Genomic DNA, 23479 nt, shown 5'->3' with positions numbered 1-23479 from the left:
TTTTAAATAAAAACAAAGTCAATTGAAAGATGATTGAAGGGCAAATATTAGGGAATCTGGAGATGGGAAGATATACAAAGGACTGAAGTTGTAGCTGAGAAGTTGTCAAAGTGTCTTTAGACCATTCCCGTGATCAGCCCTGTGCTGGAGAAAGCATCCATCTGTGGGCTGGGCTGGAAGGGCTGGAAGCTGAGGCCGGTGGAGGAAGGAGGGTACAGGCTGGCACTGACACTGCTGTGGAATGTTTCTAGCTCAAGACAAATGTGCTGACCCAAACCGAGAACCCAATATGGAACCAGATCCTGACCTTCCAGATTCAGGTAGATATCGCTGTTCCATCTTGACCACTCTCCTCCTCATGGCCCACAAACGAAAGAAAGTTTGGGTGTTTGTGTAGGGGTGTGGATAGAAGGTAGGGGCCAAGAAGCATGGGGTGGATGGGGGGCAGGATCTGATGGGGAACATGAAGAAGAACATGTTACAGAAAATTTATTTTATTTGTCCAGTGTTAAGAAATGAATGGGCCATACAACTGAACTTTCCGGAAAACTTAAAATGCCCTTTCACATACATTACAAAACAAAACCAAAAAATCATTTAAAATCAATTTAAAGACTTATTCTAAATTGCATTGTGCATTTTCTTATCATCTAGGCAAAGTGCCCTGAAGATAATTATAGCTCTTTGTTAATGGCCTAGAGGTATTGTGGGAACATAGTTAGTATATGGGCTACATGTAGTATGGGCTATTTGTGCCTACACTAAATGGCTCCAAGATGCTCTTTGTGGGATTCTGTAGTCTGATTTTTATAGTTTTTCAGTCCTTCTTAGTCACCTATCAGTGGTGTAGATGCCAGTTCTCTTAAAGCCTGGGAGAGCCTTGTTTGCCTTTGACTTCATGCCAGGCTTCTAAGAGCTGCATGTAGAATAAGAATACGCAATTCTGAAAGATAACTTGAGCACTGTCAAAAGGATGAGTGCATAGAACTTTGTGTGGCTTCTATTTGGCTACCCAGACAGTATTTTGCTTTCCTTATACCTTACATTTGTGTGACACAAAATCACTAATGAGCTCCCCTCTACTTTCCTGCACCCTCTTCCTTGCTTCTCCTAGAAGCTTCCCTAGTCTGCCTCCTGTAAGGCATCATCTTTAACCATAATCTTCATAATCTCTACCTTCCTGGGTGATTTTATAGACTCTTAAAGTAGGAAGAGATTTTATTTATTTTGAGAGAGAGAGAGTGCGCACGTGCACGCACACACACACACACACACACACACGTGAGCAGGGGAGGGGCAGAGAGTGAGGGAGAGAGAGAATCCCAAGTAGGCTCTGTTCTGTCAGCATAGAGCTGGAGGCAGGGCTTGATCCTTGAACTGTGAGATCATGACCTGAGTCAAAACCAAGTCGAATACTCAACCAACTGAGCCACCTCCTACTGGTGCCCCAGTAGGAAGAGATTTTAAAGGGAGTCTAGTCTATCCCCCACCTTTGATCCCTCCCACCTGTCTCTGGCTGTGATGAGGCTCGTGGCCAGATGCTCAGAGTCTTGAAAGTCTTCCCTCGTGTCCAGCTGCCTTTAGGCTCAGAAACCAGTGGCACAGGCCAGGCCTTCCTTCATCCCTGAAAGAGACCTTCCAACGTTTAAAGATGTCCATACACTCCCTGGCCCCTCACGCATTTCCCACGAAACACAGTCTCCTAGGCTGGAGCCATTTGGATGCAGGCCTGATTGTCACTAGCCCTGTAGAAATGCAGTAGGCAGGTGTGAGCCTCACTCTGAATGGCAGGATGGCCACAGATATGGTAGCATCTGAGGCCAGTTGGTCAGGGCCCCAGCAAGGCAGGCTGCAGGGGAAACTCCGCTAAAAATGAGTGTTAGCCAGTTCACAGTCCAAGTGCCCCCGGACAGAAGGGCAGTCAAGACAAGGAACTGGGAAAGGGGAAGAGAATTCTCAACAGGGTGGATGAAAAGATGGTTCAGCCATGAGTTTGAATTTAGAGGATTTGTAATTTTGGAAGACCTGGATGTCTTACAGTGCCCATCTCTCAACTTCCAGTGGGCCTTTCCTCATTTCTTCCTAGACACTTGCTCAACTGGAAAGCCCTTTCCCTACTTCCCCCCTTGCCCCCAGCTTCCCTGGCAAGGAGAGAATGGACAGCCCCAGGAGCTGCTATGAGGTGAAAAGGCCCGACTGAGAAGACCTGAGTCCCATTCTGATCTCAAGCCCAGCAGCTGTTTTCCATATGGGTTGGTTTTTTTGTTTTCGTAATTGAGGGGACCCTATGGCAGAGGAGATAAGACCCAGAAGCTTGGGTTCCCATCTGACTGCACTTCTTACTGGGTGACCATGAGCAAGTCCTTCTGCTTCTCTGGTCCTCATTTCCCATCTGTAATTAGGAACAATCACAGTCCTCACTGGGTTATGGCAGAGTCATTAGGACCTCTAAAGCTACTTCAGCCCCTGAACATAACTTGAGAACTTCAGGAACTCAGTTGTTCTATGCCTCAATTTTCCTGTCTGGAAATGGGAATAATAGCACCTGGCTTATGGGATTGTTGGGAGGAGTCACTCAGGTGATCCATGTGGATCATTTAGCACAGGCCACAGGGCAACAGAAACTCTCCCCACAACAGCAGCTACTACTATTTACTCTCTGAGGAGATAGATGTCTTGCTGTTTAAAAGTTAACTGCTAATGGTGAAGAATGCATTTTAGGCCACAACCTCCATGCAAGACAGACTGAGCCCTGCATTGGGCTGTGCTGACAGCACGCAACCTGCTTGGGATTCTCTCTCATTCTCTCTCTGCCCTTCCCCTGCTCATGCTCTCTCATGTGCTCTCTCTTTCTCAAAATAAATAAGTAAACTTAAAAAAAAGAATAGGGGTGCCTGGGTGGCGCAGTCGGTTAGGCGTCCGACTTCAGCCAGATCACGATCTCGCGGTCCGTGAGTTCGAGCCCTGCGTCAGGCTCTGGGCTGATGGCTCAGAGCCTGGAGACTGTTTCCGATTCTGTGTCTCCCTCTCTCTGCCCCTCCCCCGTTCATGCTCTGTCTCTCTCTGTCCCAAAAATAAATAAACGTTGAAAAAAAAATTAAAAAAAAAAAAAGAATAATAATACCAAAGCAACCATGGGACACACTCCTAGGCCTCTCCCAGGTCCTTTCAAGGGGCCCATGCAAGTGGGGAGTCCACAGCCACAGGCTTATATGTCCCCATGGTAAATTCATTTTGGCTGTGGTGACATGGCTTACTGATGATTGAGCCAGGCCTTGGACCCAGACCCAGAACTTCCCAGCTACACTCAGTCTCCTTGAGGACCAGACCACTCGAACATGCACCCACTGCTGTTTTCACTTTCCTCTTGCAGCTGCCCTGTCTCTCCAGCTACATCAAGTTCAGAGTCTTGGACTGGTGAGCCACTGGGTAGAGGCTGAAAAACAAGTACAGGAGGAGAAAATCTGAGCTGGGCCAGCAGCTCAACCTGCAGACTATGTTTCTCTCCAGCCCCAAGAACAGGTGCCAGGATGAGATAGGGACTGTCAGTCTGTTCCTCAACCAAATCTCATCCACCGGAGCAGAAATAGAAGGCAAGCGATCCCCCAGGCCCCTGCCTCCTGCCCTTCTCCCACCTGGCCCTGTCGCCCTCACCCTTTCTTCTTGCAGGAATGTATTCTGGCTTCCTACCCTGTTTTGGCCCCAGCTTCCTGACTCTTCATGGGGGTAAAAAGGCCCCTTTCAGGATCCAGGAAGAAGACATTGTAAGCCTCTCATGACAGCTCTAGGGAACAGTGGAGGTAAAAACCAACCATTTGAAAGGTGCTGGGGCCTGGGACGTGACTGGGGAGGTCCCGGCCCTGGTTTCTGTCCATTATGCTATTAGAGGACATGTAATCTATGTGTAAATGACTATGTGTATATGGGACGTGTGTTGTGTCACAAGAAAGGAACAGATGGAGAGCTCTGGGCATTCACTGAGGAAGGGTCATTGAGATGAAACGTCAGGTAAGATTTCCAGCAGGTGGAAAGGACATAGAAGACTAAAACGGCGTAAGTAAACGTGGAAAGTACTGGGCTATTGAAGATTGGTGATAAATGCCAGGAGGCCAAGTCCAACTGGCTTAAAGGAAGGGAACAGGGCTGGGAAGAATTCTTGAGTGAGGATGAGCTGCAGGCACCAGGACCTCAATGCCATTAAGAGGCTAGCTCATTCATTCCATCTCTTGTCTCAGCTGCTCGTCAACCTGTGGCCTTCATCCTTTCCTACTTCAGTCAAGCCTCCCTGCTGGCCAGTGGCCATCCAAGACTCTGATAGGGAAGGCCAGGGGAGCATTCTAATTAGCTGCCTTAGGTCATGTGTACTCTCCTTGGACCAATCACTGTTGCTAAGAAGGCAGGGCATGCCCTGATTTGCCAGGCTGGAAGCACAAACCCAGTAGTTATCACAGCCTCCTTCAAGCTGGAAGCATTTGCTGGGAATCGGTACTTTGATTTGATCAGCAGGTAAAATGCACGAAGAGGAGGAGTGGGCCTCAGTACAGAAGAGGGGTCGGGGCCCAGAGGTTTCTGGGCACAGCCATGTCTGGGGTGTCTGGAATTCTGCCCCTAGATTGTGGTCATCCCTAGGCAGGAAGTTACTAGGCAATAGTGTCTTTGCTGCAAAGGTGTCAGGAGAAATTTGCTCTTTTTTTCACATCCCTTTTGTCATTGTTTCCCTTCCTGTTACCCTAGAATATTCCCAATGCTGTTAAGGATGGCTTAGCTTATCGAGGCCGGATCTTCCTGGAGTTATTCACCAACCTCAGTCCTCATCAAGACGTTAAGAAGGATCTCTCCTCTGAAGTAACCAATATAGAGGTAACTACAGGAAAAGGTAACTCAGGAGTAAAGAGTCCCTCTGCCCACCCCAAATCTACTGCGGGTCCTGTTCCTGGCACTGCAGAGGCCCTGGCCACAAGCTGAATGACCTGTTGGGTACATGAGGATGTTTGGTCAACCCACCTGACTCTTTATCAAGCCCCTATGGGGACTTCATGCTGCGTCAGGCACCCAGTAAATACAAGATGAGGTTTTGGTTTAAGAAATGTGTAATCTAGTTAAGGAGAAATTATGTTCTAAGGAGTTTTTATTTCTTCCTGAAGGCTGGGGAAGACCACTGATGCAGGAAGGGGCAGGAGGAGCAGTGTTAAGAATAACCACCCACTTATTCAAAAAAAATGGGAATATGGTCACAGGGAAGGAGAGCCTGAGAGGAGGGAGCAAGTTCCAGAGACCTTTTGGACACAGAATGATCCGAGCCACAGACTAACAAAAAATAAGAAATGAGGCCAACTGCCCTAAGCTGATGCCCATTTTCTGCCTCAGGTGGCAAGGTGGTCAGGGGTGGCATGCACCAACATGGACTCCCTGAAGGAGAAGCAGGCCTGGGGGGTGGACGATGTAATCCCATCTTTGACATGTGCTTGTGAGACATCCATGAAGACCAGTCCCCGAGGCTGCTAGACAGATGGTGTGTCGTCAGCACACCGGGATCTGAACACAGGGCTGTGGAGGAACTGCCTGGGAGGAGTGGGCTGGTGAAAGAGTGCCACAGCCTAAGGCAGGTTGAGGAAGAGGAGGGGCTTGCAGAAGAGACTTAGGAGGAGTCTGCAAAGGAGAGCACTGAGGCAGCCCCCTGAAGAGAGAGTTGCCAGACTGCATGCGTGTGAGGGAGAAACTGCATGCAGACTGTGCATACAGGCAAGTGCATCGAAACTTGGCCGGAAAATAGAAGGAGACAAGATCAGGTGGTAGCTAAATAGAGGCTCAGAAGTGAGGAGGGTTATTTTTTATGATAGGAGAGACCAGCTAGTGAACAGACTGGGTAAGTGCAAGAAGAGGGCAGGGGTTGGCCACAGAAATAAGAGCAGCTGACATGGTAGATGGAGGACCTCGAGCATATGTGGGAGGAGGCGGTTAGAGAAGGGCTCAGAGCAGATGTGTGTGTGTATGTCACCTTCATCACACCCCTGCCCACACTCATTCCATCAGGGGAGGGCGTTTAGGCAAAATGGGAAGGGATGAGGTGGCCCAAGTCAGAGCCTAGTCTGGCCCTCTCTGCCTCAGAGGGAGAAGCCTCCTTTTCAGGAAGGAAAGGAACCACAGCTGACTGGGAGGAGGGGACCAGGTGATAGAGGTCCTGGGAGGAACTGCCCTTGAGCGGGAGTCAAAGCAGGATTTGAAGGGGGCGGGGTTTCAAAGATGGTCACCAGTTCACCCTGAAGAGAAGCAAAGATGACTTTGAAAGAAACAGGGCACCTCATCTTTGCCTCCCTGCGTATCTGTGTAGCCTTGGCTTATGTACTGGGGATGTGGGGGTTCTTGTTTTAGAAGCACCACAACCGCCAAAAGTATGGGCTGTGCGTCATCTTCCTTTCCTGTACCATGATGCCCAACTTTAAGGACCTGATCCAATTCGAGGTCAGCATTGGCCACTATGGGAACAAGACAGACCTGAGTTACAAGCCTCTCGTCTCAACCACACAGTACAGCCCAGTGATATATGATGGTAATAGTCAGATCCAACCAAAGAATAGAGAGCATCCACTGCATGCCAGGCTTGTGCTTGGCCCTTTTAAGGGTATTAGCTCATGGAACATTCATAGGTGTTGTTAACCCACATGTCACACATGAGGAAAATGAGCTTCGGGGAGGTGAAGTCACCTGCCAAACATTGCACAGCTAGCAGGCAGTGAGCCCATGACAGGAGTTGAAAGTAGGTGTTCGTGTCAAGTCCTTCTCTACAGTAAGTTCCACACTACAACTTTGCCAACCCCATATTCTTCCCTACTACTCTGAACCACCCCTGATCCATCCATGCAACTATCTTCTGCTACTTGTCTTCCCACCTTCTATCCATCCATTAATCCACTCATCCACCCTTTCTTCCATTATCTCCCACCCATCCACTGTCCCAAACAGCCAGCCTCCCTTCCATCCATTCATCCATTCATCCATTCATCCAATATATACTTATTAAACACCTATACCGGACACAATAGAGTAGCAGTTCTCAAAGTGCAGTCCCTGGGCCAGGCATCAGCATCACCTTGGAACTTTTAGAAATGCAGATTCTTGGCCCCACCTTAGTTCTACAGAATCAGAAAATCTGGGGATGATGCCCTGCGATCTGTGTTTTGACAAGCCCTTCACGTGATTCAGATGCATGCTAGAGTTTGAGAGCCACTGTTCTAGAGGAATACTGCCTCCCCTTCCACTTCAACAGCTTTGCAGTCTCATTGCCCATTGAGAGCCTTTCTGTGCTTAAAAAAACTTCCCTGGTTTTTTAAGAACAGCTTATTGAAATAGAATTCACACACCATACAATTCATCCACGTATAGTATGCAATTCAGTTGTTCTTAGTGTATTCACGGAATTGGGCAACCGTCTCGTTGATTCTAGAACATTTTCATCATTCCAGAAAGAAACCCTGTACCCACTAGCAGTCACTCGCTATTTCTCCCCTATGTCCCAAAACTCAGGCAACCACTAATCTACTTTCTGTCTCTATGAGTTTCCTATTCTGGACATTTTACCATACACATGGATTCACAATATGTAGTCCTTAGAGTCTGGCTTCTTTCACTTAGCATAATGTTCTACTTATTTTTAAATTATGATGTATACAAAAGTATAGTAAATGTATGTATACAATTTAAAGAAAAATAAAATGAGTACCCCTGAACTCACTACCCAGCTTAAAAGATAGAAAATTGCCAGCACTTAGAAGTTCCCTGTATGCTCTTCCCACATCCATTTACCCATAAAATAACCACAATCCTGACCCTCATGATAATCACTCCCTTACTCTACTTTTCAATTTTTACCACCTATGTAGGCAACTCTAAACAGCATACTATTTTTGCATTTTGTTCGAGTGGAATTTTGCAGTCTACATTCATCTATCTTCTGTCTTTTGCTCCATATTAATTTTTTTCATGTTGGTGTGTGTAGCTGAAGTTCATTTTCACTTCTGTATATGTTCTACGGTATGATTATAACACTAATTATGTGGTATATGTAGACATTTGGGATGTGTCTTCTTTTCCTACTATAATAATTTTGTTATAAACATTCTTGTACATGTCTCCTGGTCTCAAGTGCAAGACTTCCTCTAAATTATATACCCTGGAGTGAAAGAGAGATTCAAAGCAAAAGTAATTATACCAAATTACACTCTCATCAGCATGATATGAGAATTCCTATTACTCCGCTTTCTCACCAGTGCTTGATGTTGCCCAGCCTTTTCATTTTTGCCAATCTGATGGATGTAAAATGGTATCTTATAAGATCTTGATTTGCATTTTCCTAATTATTAATGGACGATGAGTGCCTTTTCATGTGTTTACAAACATTTGTTTTTCTCATCTGTAAAAAGCCTATTAATATGTCTTATCCATTATTCTATTAGGCTTGTCTTTTTCTTATTGACTTTACATTATATTTTCTGGGAACGATCCTTTGTCAATGGGTGTATTGGAAGTATCTTCCCTAAGTTTGGGGCTTTTCATTCTCTTAATGATGATTTTTTATTTGTTTAATTGAGATATTATTTGCAAACTATAAAATGCACATATTTTAAGTATACAATTTGATGCATTTTGACAAATACATATACCTATGTAACCACATGGGCAGAAAGTTCCATCACTCCAGAAAGCTGCCATATGCCCCTTTTCAGTCAATCTCCCCAACCCCTGGGGGCAGTCACTGCTGTGCTATCACTATATATTTGTTTTGCTTTTCCTACAACTCCATATATGTGAAATCATACATACAGTTCTCTTTCTATGGCTTCTTTGGCTCAGCATAGTATTATAAGTATTCATCCTACATCTATTCACATAGACAAGTGTTTTGTTCCTTTTTATTTCTGATAGGTACTCCATAATGACCATTTATTTCCCCATCCCCCTGTTTGTGGACATTTAGATTGATTCAACTTTTGGAGTATTATGAATAAAGCCACTATGAACAGTCCTATACAAGTCTCTCTATGAACATGTGCTTGCATTTCTCTTGGCTACATACCTACAAATGGAATTTGGGGTGTTTTTAAAAAAATTTTTTTTTTACATTTATTTTATTTTTGAGAGACAGAAAGAGACAGCATGAGCAGGGGAGGGGCAGAGAGAGAGAGGGAGACACAGAATCCGAAGCAAGCTCCAGGCTGCAACCTGTCAGCACAGAGCCCGATATGGGGCTCGAACCCACGAACCGTGAGATCATGATCTGAGCCGAAGTCGGACACTTAACCAACTGAGCCACCCAGGTACCCCTGGAATTTGGGTTTTAAAGAAAATAACAATCTTCCAAACTGTTTGTATTATTTTACATACCCACAGCAGTATTTTAGAGTTGTATTTACCCCCCATCCTTGCCAACTTTTGATACTGTTGACCTTTTACATTTGAGTCATTCTAGAGGGTGTGATGTACATAATGGTAATTTTAATTTCCATTTCTCCAATCAGTAGCAATAGTGAGTGTCTTTTCATGCTCACCTATATTTCTGTAGTGAAGGCACTGTTCAAATCTTTTGCCAGTCTTTCACTGGGTTGTTTGGCTTTTTACATTGCATTCCAATTACTCTTTTGTCTTTTGGATACAAGTCCTTCGTCAGGTCTGTTTTGCTAATACTTTCCACTCTGTGGCTTGACTTTTCAATTTCCAAGCAGTGTCTTTTGAAGATAAAAAGTTTCTAATTTTGGTGAAGCAAATAAATTCTAATTTTGAGGGGCACCTGGCTGGCTCAGTCAGAAGAGCATGCAACCCTTGATCTCAGGTTCATGAGTTCAAGGCCCAGGTTGGGTGTAGAGATCATAAATAAATAAATAAATAAATAATAAAGTGAGATTATCTTTTCTTTTAAGTAATATACTATTTGGTCCAAGAAATACTGTCTACCTCAAGATCATGAGTATTCTCCTGTGTTTCATTCTACAAGCTTTATAATTTTAGCTTCTTTATTTAGGTTTATGATCTAACCTGACTTGATTTTTGTATATGGTGTGAGGTCAGGTTCTTATTTCTATAAAGATAACCAATTCAGTAACATTTGCTGGGAAAAAAAACTATTAACTCCCACTTACAATTACTCTGACACCTTTGTTGAAAATTGATTAACCATATGTTGTGGGTCTCTTTCTAGAATCATTGTTCTGTTCCATTGATCTGTCTTTATGCTGATACCACACTGTTTTGATTACTATAGCTCTAAAGCAAGTCTTGAAATCAGTTTGTGTAAGTCTTCCAACTTTGTTATTCTTTTACAAAATAATACAATTTCTGGCTATTCTGGTTCCTTTCCATTTTCATGTAAACTTTAGCATCAGCTTGACAATTTCTACAAAAAGCCTGCTGGAATTTTCCTATCTTCTTTTGTTCTAATCAAGTGTTTTTTATTTGCTTAGTTTTGGGGTTTTTTTTTAGTATTATGCTCTATCTCCTCTCTGGCTATATATCTCTGGATTATTTGTAGCAGTTGGTCAAGAGATTGCAATATTGATCTTTAATCTATCATCGTCTACCTTGAGTTAATATTATAACTACTTCACATATTTTATATATTCACATATAATTGTTATATATAAAATAAAATGCAATCATAATAGTATAATTGTATTTTCACCTTTGTTATTCATTCTAGAGTTGGTTTGCTAATATTTTGTTTAGGATTCTTGCATCTATATGAATAAGATTGATCTTTCTTGTAATTTTCTTTCTTGTAGTGTCCTTTGTTCGGTTTTTATATCAAAGTTATGCTAGCCTCATGAAATTGAGTAGCATTTCCTCTTTTTACTCACTAGGAGCATTTGGGTAAGACTGTAATTATCTGTTTCTTGAAAGTTTGATAGAACTCACCTCTAAATATAAGCCTGGTGTTTTTTTCTAATTGATTGATTTAAATACAGATTTATTTTAATTATTCAACTTCTCTATTTCTTTTTAAGTCAATTTGGTAGGTTTAATTTATCTAGGAATTTATAAATTCCCTTCATGTAAGTTTTCAAAATTTTCAGCATAAAATTATTCATAGTATCTTTAAAGAATTTTTTTTATTTTGGCAAAATACACATAACATAAAATGTACCATTTTAACCATCTTTAAATGTACAGTTCAGTGGAATTAAGTACATTCACAATGTTGTGTCACTATCACCTCTATTTCTAGAACTCTTTCATCATCACAAACAGAAACTCTACCCTTTAGACAATAAATCCCCTTGTCCTCCTTCCCACAGCTCCTGGTAGCCTCTCTTCTACTTTTTGTTTCTCTAAATTTGCCTATACCTCATATGTGGAATCAAATAATATGTGTCCTTTGTGTTTGACTTATTTCACTTAGCATTTGTTTTCAAGGTTCATCCATGTTATAACATGTGTTAGAACTGCATTGCTTTTTACGGCTGAATAATATCCCTTGGTATGTACATATCACATTTTGTTTATCCATTCATCTGTTGATGGACACATGGGTTGTTTCCACATTTTTGCTATTGGCTAAATTGTTTTAGCTATTAGCTATTAGCTATTAATAGCTAATAGCTATTAGCTGTTGTTTCCACAGTAACTGTTGTGAATAATGCTGCTTATGAACATCAGTGTACACATACCGGAGTCACTGTTTTTAGTTATTTAGGGTTTATGCCTAGGAGTGGAAGCACTGGATCATATAGTAATTCTGTTTAACTTTTTGAGGAACCACCAAACTATTTTCTACCATAGTTTCTTACTATTATCTATTTATCTCTGTAATATCTAAAAATAGCTGTCCTTATTTTATTCTTTGAGGGCATGGGCACACACGTGCGCTTTCTTTTCATAATTCTTGACAGACTTTTCCAATCTTTTACAAGTAATGCTGTCAAGATATAATCTTATTCACAGGTAAGTCACATGAGTCAGTATAACAGTAGGATAAATTTCCCAAAGTGAAATTGGTCAAAGTGTATTTGCATCTTGGCAGATATTACAAAACTGCCCTTTATGCTGGGCATTTTCCCGTTTGCTGTCATCATCTCCAGCAAGGAGAGATTTTGCATGCTCTGTTCTATATCAAACTTCATTCTCGCCCTTCCTGGATCTACTCTGTATCTCAGAGCTGAACACCTGCAAACTACATTTCCCAGAGTCCCATGCCAGCTGATAAAAAGAGAAGATACTGTTGTTCTGTTACACCTCTTCACCTCTTCACTCTGTCTTTCTGCCTCCCCCTCTCCCTCCCTCCCACCCCTGATTCAGGAGACATCTCTGGAAGTAGCTACATCCCTTCAAAGATCCCACCTTTGGCTGGCCCCTCCTCCATGGTTCCAGCCTTGGCCTGGCATCTGCTCCTCTGCCATGCCACCCACTACTGGCTGAACATCACCTTCTTAGTGACTCCAGCGCCCTGCACAGCTATTTCGATGATGAAGTGATATTGTGCACCTGTCTCTGGTCACACCACTGCCTCCATTTTGTTTCCTAGCCCTAGAAACAGAAGTCTCTTCCTCCTGTTATTAATATGAGAATAAGGTCACTTTCCCCTTCTTGATCTCTTGGCCCTTTCAACACATTAAATTCCTTCTATTTCCAATATCTGCCATGGTCTTTTTCTTTTCCTGGCTGTACCCTGACTGATAATCCTCCATAAACGTTGTACCATTCAACATTCCCACCAGCAATGTATGAGACCCTGATCAGTCTGGTAAGTGAAAAGAGGCATTTTGGTGTAGTTTTCATTTTTTTTTTTTCTGTTGTTATAAATGAAGTTGGGCATCTTTTCATATGTTTACAAGTCATTTGTGTTTCTCATTAATTTCCTGTTTATCTATTTTCTCTTTTATTCTATTAGGATATTAGTTATTTTCTTATTGATTTCTAGGAACCCCTCATAGATGAGGGAGATTAGACCCTTATGATATGACCTGTAAGTATTTCTCCCATATTTGTCTCATATCTTTGTCTATGGTGTTTGGGATTTTTTTCCCATGAAGTCTTTTTTTTTTTTTTTTTTTTTATGTACTCAAATTACTTCTTTAATGGCTTCTGGTTTTTGAGTCATAATTAGAAAGGTCTTCTCCACTCCAGATTTATTAAGGAGAATTCTCTCATGTTTTGTTCTAGAAGTTTGTGGTTTCTTAAAAGTTTCATAACCAATACCTTCCCTTTTTCTGATATTTTCCCCCATAAATTTCTTGATCTTTTTGTCCAGCTCCCCAAATATCCTTTATTTTGCAAGTCTACTAACTTCACCAGGATATGTTGAAGTGTTGATCCTTTGGGGTCAGTTTTCCCTGGCACATGATGTACTCTTTCATGGATACAAGATTAGAATCTTATTCTGTTAGTAGTTTCTTTAGTGGTATATATATTTTTTACAGTTTTTTAATTGGATTGTGTGTCTTCTTATTATGGGGTTATAAGAGTTCTTTATATATGCTGGATACAAGTCTTTTATTAGGTATAAGATTTTCAAATAATCTGTCTTATCTTTTCATTTTCTTAACAGTATCTTTGAAGTGTGAATATCTTTAATTTGGAGGAAGTACAATTTTTTTCTTTTATGGTGTCATATCTGAGATCCCTTTCCCTAACTCAAGGTTATGAAGATTTTTCTCCCTATCTTCTAAAAGTTTTATACTTTTGGTTCTTATATTTAGCTGTATGATCCATTTTGAATTAATTTGTATATGAATGCAATTTTTCAAGCACCATTTGTTAAAAAGACTATCTCTAGGGGCACCTGGGTGGCTCAGTTGGTTGGGAGACCGACTTTGGCTCAGGTCATGATCTCGCAGTTTGTGAGTTCAAGCAGACTCTGTGCTGATTGCTCAGAGCCTGGAGCCTGCTTTGGATTCTACCTCTCTCTACCCCTCCCCTGCTCATGCTGTGTCTCTCTGTCTCTCAATAATAAATAAACATTAAAAAAAAATTTTTTTTTTTAATTTTTTTTTCAACGTTTATTCATTTTTGGAACAGAGAGAGACAGAGCATGAACGGGGGAGGGGCAGAGAGAGAGGGAGACACAGAATCGGAAACAGGCTCCAGGCTCTGAGCCATCAGCCCAGAGCCCGACGCGGGGCTCGAACTCACGGATGGTGAGATCGTGACCTGGCTGAAGTCGGACGCTTAACCGACTGCGCCACCCAGGCGCCCCTAAAAAAATTTTTTTTAATAAAAATAAAGACTATCTCTTCCCGTGTGAGTTTTCTTTATATATATATATATATATATATATATATATATATATATATATATATATTTATATATTTTTATATATATATATATTTTTTTTTTTAATGTTTATTTATTTGTTTTGAGAGGGGGTATGGAGGGGCAGAGAGAGAAGGAGAGAAAATTCTAAGTGGGCTCCACTCTGTCAGCGCAGAACCCGACACGGGGCTCGATCCCAAGAACTGAGATCATGACCTGAGCCGAAATCAAGAGTTGGACATTTAACCAACTGAGCCACCCAGGTGCCCCTTTTTAGTTATATTCTTAAATATTCTGTCCCATTGTTTAGGTTTTCTACTTCAGGGGCTTCATTTATGGACTTAACAGTTTTCCTTGGTTTTCTTCTGTACCCATCATCTTCTCCTTGATCCTTTTTGACTCTTTATTTACATTTTATTTTGGTCACTCTTTTATTTCTATCCTTATTTCTATACCTCTCACCGGATTGTCTGCAGGGTCTAATCTCCCTTAGGCTTCTTTTTATGTTGTCTTCCTTCTAGGGTGTTTGTGTTTTTACTTCTACTTTTTGTCTGCATTTTGCCAGCTCACATTTCCTCCTCTGAGCCCTGAGTTTGTTCTGGGAGTGTATTTTTGCTGGCGCTTTCTGCACTCCGCTCCCATCCAGCTGTGCTTCCAGCTGTCTGTCTGGCTCATCGCTTCCCCGCAGGTGACTTCTGTTGCACTTCACCCCTTCCAGCTTCGGCTTTGAGGGCAATCATAGTTGCTTTTGGCAGTCCTTATGTGTATTTTGAGTCTGCAGATTATATCTGTCTCCTTGTTTTGCTGAAAATGGAGTTGTTTTCCTCCTCCTTGTTGCTTTTGTATGCCATCCAAGAGTAGAAGAAGAAAATTGCCATCTTGTATCTGCACATTCATATCTGAGAACCCCAGTCCTGGACCTCTGCTCATTTACCATTGTAATGATTCATTCAGTGCCAGAGTCTGCAGCTAGGGTCTGCCAACAATTCTGGAAAATTATAAGATATTTTCACTTTGAAAACTACTTCTTCTCCTTGTCTCTTATAGCTCCTTCTCAAACGGACTCTATTCTCTGTGGAACTTGTCATTCTGTTCTTCATATTTTTAAATTTCTCTTCCATATTTGCCATCTCTGTGAGCTGCATTCTGCATAACTTCTAGATCTTCTTAGAAGGGTCTTAGGTAACCAATATATTTAAAATGTTTTGGCAGCTCCTGATCCCTGGTCCCCACTTTATTCTTCCCCATAGTATTTTCTACCATTTGACACACTCTATTTTAATGTATTTTTGTCTTTTTTGCCTCTACTATTCTTTAAGTTCTTAAGTAAACTTTTGATTCAGGGGCGCCTGGGTGGCTCAGTTGGTTAAGCATTGGACTCTTGATTTCGGCTCAGGTCATGATCTCACAGTTCATGGGATTGAGCCCTGCATCAGGCTCCATGCTAACAGCCTGCTTAGGATTCTCTCTCTCCTGCTGTCTCTGCCCCTCCCCCTCTCACGTGCAATAGCTCTCTCTCTCAAAAAAAATAAACAAAAAAACTTTTGATTCAAGTATAACATAGCTACAGAAAAGTACAGAAAGCAAAGCATCCAACTCAATGAATTATCACGAAGCAAACACACCCACGTAACAACATTCAGACCATGAAACAGAGTCCTGACATCCCAGAGGCTCCTTGAGCCTCTCTACCCCCAGCCCCACCGAGGGCACCACCCTCCTAACCTCCATTTTGTCTGGTGGTTAGGTTTATAAAAACAATCATATAGCATGCAGTCTTTTGTGTCTGGTTTCTTTTGCTCACCATTTTGTGAAATGCATTCACAAACCTAGATGATGCTGGCTGTAGCTGTGGCTTGTTCTCATACCGTATAGTATTCCATTGTGCAAATATACCATAATTTATTTTTTCCTTCCATTACTGAGAGAGATTTTGGTTGTTTCCTGTTTTGGACTATTATGAACAGTGCTGCCATGAACATTTTGCACCCTGTCTTTTGATAATGTTGTGACCCCTTTCCGTTGAGTATATACCTGGAAGCAGAACTGCGAGGCTATGAGGTGCGTGGGTGGCTCAGTCGGTTGAGCGCCTGAGGTTGACTCAGGTCATGATCTTGCAGTTCGTGAGTTGAGCCCCCCTTTGGGCTCTGTGCTGACAGCTCAGGGCCTGAAGCCTGCTTCAGATTCTGTGTGTCCCTCTCTCTCTCTGACTCTTCCCTGCTTACGCTCTGTCTCTCTCTCTCTCAAAAATAAATAAACATTAAAAAAAAAAAAAAAGAATGGTGGAACTGCAGGGCTAGAGAGTGTGTATATTGGTTCTGAGCTGCTTGTTTCTTGGAACTTTATCTGTAGGAAACCTTTGGGACTTTAAAGTTTCAACTCCAGAGAGGATTCCTTTGCTTCCTCCAGTTACCTGGGGCACTGCCAACTAAAGACCACTTTAAATTTTCTCCAGCCCACACAAGGGATATGAATGCAGAATACAACCTGTGTGAAGCTCCACTTAAAGTTACAAATGTTACAAATGAGAAAATGTCCTGCCCCCTCTACCTGGAGCTATGCTGGAAATAGGCCAGATTCCTCAGTGTTGTCTTCTGTGTGGTGGGTTATTTCTCCTTGACTGAGGGTTTAGGTTTTGGAGTGGCAGCTTTGCATGGCAGATTTGTTTGGTAAGGGCTGCCCTAACAAAGCACCACAAACTGGGTGGCTTAGCACAACAGGAGACTTGTTCTCCATTCTGGAGGCTAGACATCCCAAATCAAGTCGTTCTTTGTTTTTTTATTTAGTTTTTTAATTTCCTTTTGAGATTTTTTTTAAGTTTATTTATTTATTTTGAGAGAGAGAGTGAACAGGGGAGGGGCAGAGAGAGAATCCCAAGCAGGCTCTGCACTGTCAGCATGGAGCCCGACGCAGGGCTCAAACCTACAACCCTGAGATCAAGAGTAACACGCTCTACCAACTCAGCCAGCCAAGCACCCCAGGCATCCTTCCGATGGATCTGAGGGAGAATCTGTTCCCAGCCTCTCTCCCAGCATCTGGTGGTTGCCTACAATCTTTGGTGCTCCTTGGCATGTAGACGCACCACTCCACCTCTGCCCTCTGTCTTCACGTGGTGTTCTTCCTCCGTCCCTGTGTCTTCACATGGCTGTCCTCTCTCTGTGCCCCTCTCTTCTTCTTATAGGAACATCTACATTGTGTTAAGGCTCCAGCCTACTCCAGATGACCTCATCTTGACTAATGACAGTTGCAATGACCCTATTTCCAAATAAAGTCACATTCTGAGGTAGTAGGGTTAGGACTTCAACATATCTGTATAGGGGACACAATTCAACCCATAACACATGGGGTCTCCTATTAGACTGCCCATTGTGGGCAGTGCCAGGCTTTCTCTGCTGAGCCCCCTGCCCTGGCACTTGCCAAAGAGTTCCCCAAGATTTCCAGAAACTTAGAGGGCAAAAGTCAGCTTTGTTTTTGCTTGCCTCACAGGTTTTCTGCTCTTACTTTATTTTGATTTCTGTAGACTTCTTTCCTTATATCAAGTCAGCAACACAATTCAGAAACATTTTTAAATGCATTTATGTTCCATCTAGCATTCCCCCCACCTATTTCAATAAGGAACATGGCCAGAGAACTCAGTTTGCCAAACCCATCACTGGTTTTTATCCATCTTTGCTCTCCTGACCCCACGCCTCTGCACTGGCAGGCCCTTTATGTTAGATGTCTGCCCACTCCAGCCAAACCCTGGGTCTCCCCTCTGCCTTGCAGCCCACCCAGAAGGGAGACCCTACCTCAAGTCATGCCACCTGCCTTGGCATCTCGCCTGAGGTTAAGGGCATGGGGCTTTGGAGCTAGACACCTGAATTATGATCACCTGGCCGTGCCTAGATTTTCCCACATATAAAATGGGGCTTTTGAAAGGCGACATGACACCCTGAGCACAATGAATACTTGGTAAGGCCAGACATGTTCATCATAGTGCATACGTTCTCAACTGGCCACCAGCCCACCCTCTGGAGGGAGGCGTCCAATTAGGATTGTTAACAGATGGCAGGCATTCTTGAGGAATGGAGTAGCTCAGGGAAGGTCCTCTGAGGGGGTGCAGTAAAAGGGGACTTCCCACAGTCCCTCAGACACCTCCCCCGCCTCCCCACCCCCACCACATGTCTGTGTCTCAGGAAACATCTACCATTATGTGCCCTGGTACAACACCAAGCCGGTGGTGGCCGTGACCTCCTACTGGGAGGACGTCAGCTCCCGCATGAACTGCCTCAACCTCCTTCACTTCATTCGGGACCGCCTGGTGAGTGGTGCAAGAGGGTGCAGGGGTAGGGCCGGGCCATGGATGGGAGGCTTTGGAAACTAAATCACAGTCCTAGGGAGCCAGTCACTCTCCTTGCTCACACACTCCGCACCAATGAAGATGGAAGTGTCCGGCACTGTGCTAGATACTGAAGACCCGAAGCTGAATAAACATAGCGCCCAGCCCCACCACCGGGGAAGTCAGACATGCAAATAGCTACTATACAGAGGAGCTAGGGCTGGAGATACAGTACCCAGAGCTGTGGGGGCACAGAGATTAGGGGTGGGGGAGGGGAGACAAAGACAGGATAATCAGAGGAAGTGTTTGAAATAGAGGTAACATTTGAGGAGAGTCTTGAAGAATGAGGAGTTTGCTGGTGGTGTGGTGGGGGTGCAGAGAAGGGAACAATGTGCAAAGCCATGTGACACGAAGTTCAGGGGTGGAAGGGACAAGGAGGTGATGTGGAAATAAGGCCAGAGAAACTGGAAGGGGTCAGATCACAAAAAGTGTTATGCATCTGTTAAGGAGGGAAGTCACTGAACAGTTTTAGGCAGGAGAGCCACCTTAGATAAGACTTTCTTGCACCTACAGAAGGGAAGCCCTGGGTCAAGACTATACCCCTTACAGTCCTGCCCTATCCTTCCACTTCCTGCCACTTATTTTATTGGGTCATGGAGAGGGTGCGTGAGGATCCCAGCCTTGCAAGGGCATGTGACAGCTTTGGACGGATATCCTCAGGTTATCCCAAAGGCCCCCAAGTACTGACTGAAAACATCTCAGGCCAGTCGGCCCCGTAACCCCTCCCGGATGAGCCCCCATGCTCATTTCCTGTCTCCTGCTGGACAGAAAGCCAATCTGGACACCCTGAAGTCCATACGGAATCCGAGGGACCCCGCTCTGCTCCCCCAGTGGAAGAAGCTGCTGAGAGAACTGGTGGAGGACTGCAAGTAGGGGAGGAGCGCACTGCCCTGGGGCTGGGGCTGAGCCAGGTCAGGTTCACATGGGGTGGGGGTTCAGACCAGCACCCTACAGAACATCACCCAGCTCCTAACTCCTCAAGAAAGGGGCTCTGCTCAAATCTCTCTCAGGGTCAAAGTCCACAGGACATTGCTGCTTCTCCTCCCCCATTCAGACCCTCTGGAAACTGGCCTTGGCCTCCCCACCCAGCCTTATCTGGCTGTCCCTATACACACACCTGATGCTCCTACCAACCCAGACCTCTCCCTGTCATCTTGGCAAGCAGCTTTTTCCCTGCTGCTGCTCCTGTCCACAGTGCCCTCCACAGGGCTCTGCCTGTTCTGGAAGATGCATCGTAAGGCCTCTCCCAGCCCCAGCCCCACACCCCACTTGGATCTCCACCCCCACCCCCCAGGGCTTGGTTGACCCTTGTTTCTGGGCTCTCACCCACCTCCACAAGGGGCTCCCTGAGCACAGGCCTGTGGGAGGGGGTTCTCATGAGAACCGGTGGGCCAGGCCATCACAGGACAGGACAGGATCTCAAGCCTAAGAAGGGTACCTTGGCCTAAGGCATGGCAGGAGGTAAGATGGAGAGAGGCCCAGCCCCCTCTTTCCCGGTCCTGGCCACAGGCACCCTCTGCCCTGCATGACCCATCAGCACAGAGCCACCGAGCTGGACAAGAAGAGGTGGCAGCTCCGCAGCCTCCTCCTGCAGGAACTGGCCCAAAAGGCCAAGGAAGCCAAGCCCAGGAACATGGTGGCCACTGTGGAGAACTGGCTGTACCGCCTCAATGCCCTGCTCCCTGAGGTAGGCGCTGGACATGCTGCTGGGGGAGGTGGGACTTGAAGCCTGCCACAGGCGTGACACCATCCCGTCTCGGCAGCCCCAGGTGAGCCTCCCAGATGTGATGATCTGGCTGATGTCCAAGGGGCAGCGAGTGGCCTATGCACAGGTGCCTGCCCATAGCATCCTGTTCTCCCCTACAGGGGTTCTGCACTCTGGCAGGTTCTGTGGGAAGACACAGACCCTCTTCTTGCAGGTGGGGAAGCTGGGAATCCTCAGGCCACCCTGTTCCTCGGGGGAGGAAAGGGCCCAGAAACACCCCAAGAGAGAAGCCCTGAACTCTTGAGGCAGCCCCCATGAGTCTCCCTGAGGGCATGCCCACTTCGTCTCTCCCGGACCCTCTACCAGATAAAGTGGGGTTTAAAGAGTCTCCAGAGGAAGGCAGGGGACAATGACCACCATCATGTGGTTAATGCCAAGTCCACATCCCTCATAAATGTTCCTCAAATTCATGTCTTCCCTCATCCTTACACTACACTTGGTCCAGTCCCTTCTCATCTCTCCCCTGAACCACGATTGGGTGCTTTCCAAAATATTTAATGTTTATATGGCTTGGGCACCAGCCCATCATATCAGATGCAGGCCATACATAAGGCTGGCTGACCAGCACCCCTGCCCTGATGACAGCCACTACTCCCAGCCTTCTCCACCTCACCCCACCCCCACCCCCGGGAAGCAGGTGGGGAGCTCTCCCTCGCTCTTGATGTCCTTGGCTCCCCATTGCCTTCTGGAGAAGGCTCAACTGCCCTGGCTGGGCCCCAGCCCCTTCTCACACTGCCATAACCTCCTTAGGGCTACATACTGTCAACAGTCAGGCTACTCTCGGCTTCCCCGCCCCCAAACCTGCCTGCCCTGTGCCCTTTCTACCATTGTGGAAGGGCCCTCCCATGCCCATCTGAGTCCCTCATCCTACAAGAACCACTGAGACTTGACTCCTGGCTCTACCACTCACTGGCTTGTGTGACCCCAGACCCCTTGACCATGTCCAGGTCTCAATCTGTTCCTCTGTTAAATAGGCCTAGTGAAAATGATGCCCCACCCCACAATGGTAGTGTGTGAGGACCAGAGCATATGTCCATGTCACCACCATCACCACTCCTCTTTGGAGCCTTCCCAGGCTCCCTAGGTGGCACTGCCCCTCTCCCCGCAACCCCACCAGCCTCTCTGTTATGCATGGGGTCACAGGTATAACCATCTGCTTGCCCTCTCCCTCTGGAAGGCAGGAACCCTGCATCATTCACTTTTAGCCCCAGCACCCCACTCAGTGGAAAGCCCCTGCTCCCAGGGTTCAGGGTGAAGGAGCAGGTGTGTGTCCATCCCTCACCCGGGCCCCTGCCCCCTGGGGAACGTGTACCCCTGTGGGGTTGACCTGCCTCCGGTTCAGTACCCAGAGGGTGAAGGACAGAAGGACACGCTCCCGGCCCACCTCCGGGTCTGCATGTGGCTCGGCAACATCACAGACAGCAAGGATCTGCAGCTGCTCCGCCAGGGCGAAGTTGTCGTGTACGCGGAGACGGTAAGCGGCACCCGGGTAGGACAGAGCAGGGAGGTCAAGCTGCAAATAGCCTGGCACCAAAGGTGGAGAAAACGGTTACCAGCGGAATCTGAGGATTATGAAATGGGCATCATCAGGAGTGGTGGCAGAGCCTAAAGCAGTCTCAGATGCCGCCAGCTCAGGGCATGTGCATGTAATGACAACAGGGGCAGCCAAGTGGTCCCTTAGGGCCAGTCGCTCTCTTGCTGACGGAGGTTCATGAAGAGTTTCTTCCAGTTCCTTCAAGGCCTGCGAGGTGAGCGAGGCTCCACTGGCAGGGGTTTCCTCTGTCACCCACATGGCAGCCTAGGACCCCTGCAGACTCCAGCTGGGTCCTCCAGGCCAGTCTGGTGGTTCTGGGTAGGGTGGGGCCTGGAACGTGCAGAGGAGCAGGAAATGAGGCATCTTCCCAGAGAACCATAGACCCACGGGTGGGTAAGCAGCCAGCCGGTCAGAGACTGCTCTAGAATCAGAGGAGGGAAAGAAGACCCTTGCTCCCTGAGGGAGGACATGGCTCAGAAGAAGGCTCTGAGAGCAGTGGGAATGGAGTTTAAGAGTTTTCAGCTTAATTTACCAAGCTAAAAACATACTTTCGTGGTTCCTAAGTTGCATGCTGTGAACAGATATACCCTAACATACATAACCAGCCCCTACGAAGGGCTGGGCAACGCCAAGATGAGTGGGGATTTAGGAGGAGATTCAGGCAGCAGGGGCTGTATGTCCAGCTAGGGGAATGTGGGGAAAAAAAGCTCAGAGGCTGCAAAGATGTGGCAAGTGGTGGAGCAGCATTGGGTTCCCCGGATCAGCAGCAACAGCACTAAGGGACCACACTGCAGGTGCCACCAGGCTCTAACACAGGCACCCACCCCACTCTACCCTTCAGTGGCCGAGCACCCTGGGGTAGAATTGACCTCTGAGCCTCAGTCTCCCTGCCTGTGAAATGGGACTGTGAGAATTACAGGGGACAGTTCATGTAAAACCCTAGACATGGGCCTGGCCCAAGGGGAGAGCTTGATGAACAGAGTCCGCCTGTGCTAAACGAGTGCCGTCGAGGGAAAGTGTACCTGTGATAAGCTCTGGAGGTGCCTGGAGCCAACTAGGGGCCCAATGTCCCACTATGAGCTGGCACTACAAGGCACTGACAGCTGCCTCTCCCCCAGTACGAGAACCAGGCCAAGTATAAAGATCAGTGGGGACAGCAGGGGCTGTACCACTGCCCCAACTTCTCGGACGTCATGGGGCACAAGGCCCTTCCCAAGGAGGATTTCAAGGCACCCCACGGATGGCACTGGAAGGGGCAGTGGACAGTGGAGCCTCAGAGGAGGTAAGGCTAGCACACAAGCCTAGAGCCTGTGTGCCCCTAGACGTGCAACCCTGGGGTGAGAGCTGTCAGCAGCAGCCCAGAGAGCTAGGCACATGGCCACTGTAGCCTGCTTCTGGGGGCCAGAGTGCCCACCACCCTGCCCTGGATGCCAAGCCCCGCTGCCCAGCCTTGCCCAGAGCAGGTGGGGGTGCCAGGTAGGGGAACACTGGGCCCGTAGAGGAGGACCCCAGGGGCCTGAGAGTTAAGGGAGATGTGCTGGGAACTTGGAGTCTCCCTGTCCCC

General features: G+C 45.9%; 2 protein-coding genes across 16 annotated transcripts in view; one reads left to right on the top strand and one right to left on the bottom strand.

Moving 5' to 3' along the window:
• The window catches only part of FER1L5 (fer-1 like family member 5), a 62524-nt gene that overhangs the window by 25193 nt on the left and 13852 nt on the right, over positions 1 to 23479 (top strand). For all 15 annotated transcript variants that reach the window (XM_045445815.1, XM_045445828.1, XM_045445824.1 and 12 more), the window contains 12 exons: positions 252 to 320; positions 3374 to 3417; positions 3511 to 3593; positions 3670 to 3764; positions 4735 to 4860; positions 6373 to 6550; positions 18414 to 18538; positions 19385 to 19485; positions 20126 to 20303; positions 20380 to 20535; positions 21724 to 21855; positions 23034 to 23197. In XM_045445815.1, the coding sequence (XP_045301771.1) occupies positions 252 to 320; positions 3374 to 3417; positions 3511 to 3593; positions 3670 to 3764; positions 4735 to 4860; positions 6373 to 6550; positions 18414 to 18538; positions 19385 to 19485; positions 20126 to 20303; positions 20380 to 20535; positions 21724 to 21855; positions 23034 to 23197 (1451 nt within the window). The remainder of the gene's footprint in view (positions 1 to 251; positions 321 to 3373; positions 3418 to 3510; positions 3594 to 3669; positions 3765 to 4734; positions 4861 to 6372; positions 6551 to 18413; positions 18539 to 19384; positions 19486 to 20125; positions 20304 to 20379; positions 20536 to 21723; positions 21856 to 23033; positions 23198 to 23479) is intronic.
• Positions 3387 to 23479, bottom strand: part of LMAN2L (lectin, mannose binding 2 like) — an 80447-nt gene continuing 60354 nt past the window's right edge. The window contains exon 9 of the mRNA XM_045445852.1: positions 3387 to 3436. Within this exon, the coding sequence (XP_045301808.1) occupies positions 3402 to 3436 (35 nt within the window). The 3' untranslated portion in view covers positions 3387 to 3401. The remainder of the gene's footprint in view (positions 3437 to 23479) is intronic.

This window comes from Leopardus geoffroyi, chromosome A3 (assembly GCF_018350155.1).
Source record: "Leopardus geoffroyi isolate Oge1 chromosome A3, O.geoffroyi_Oge1_pat1.0, whole genome shotgun sequence".
NCBI lineage: Eukaryota > Metazoa > Chordata > Mammalia > Carnivora > Felidae > Leopardus > Leopardus geoffroyi.
Note: the sequence above shows the minus strand (reverse complement) of the source record. Positions and strands in the feature narration are given on the sequence as shown.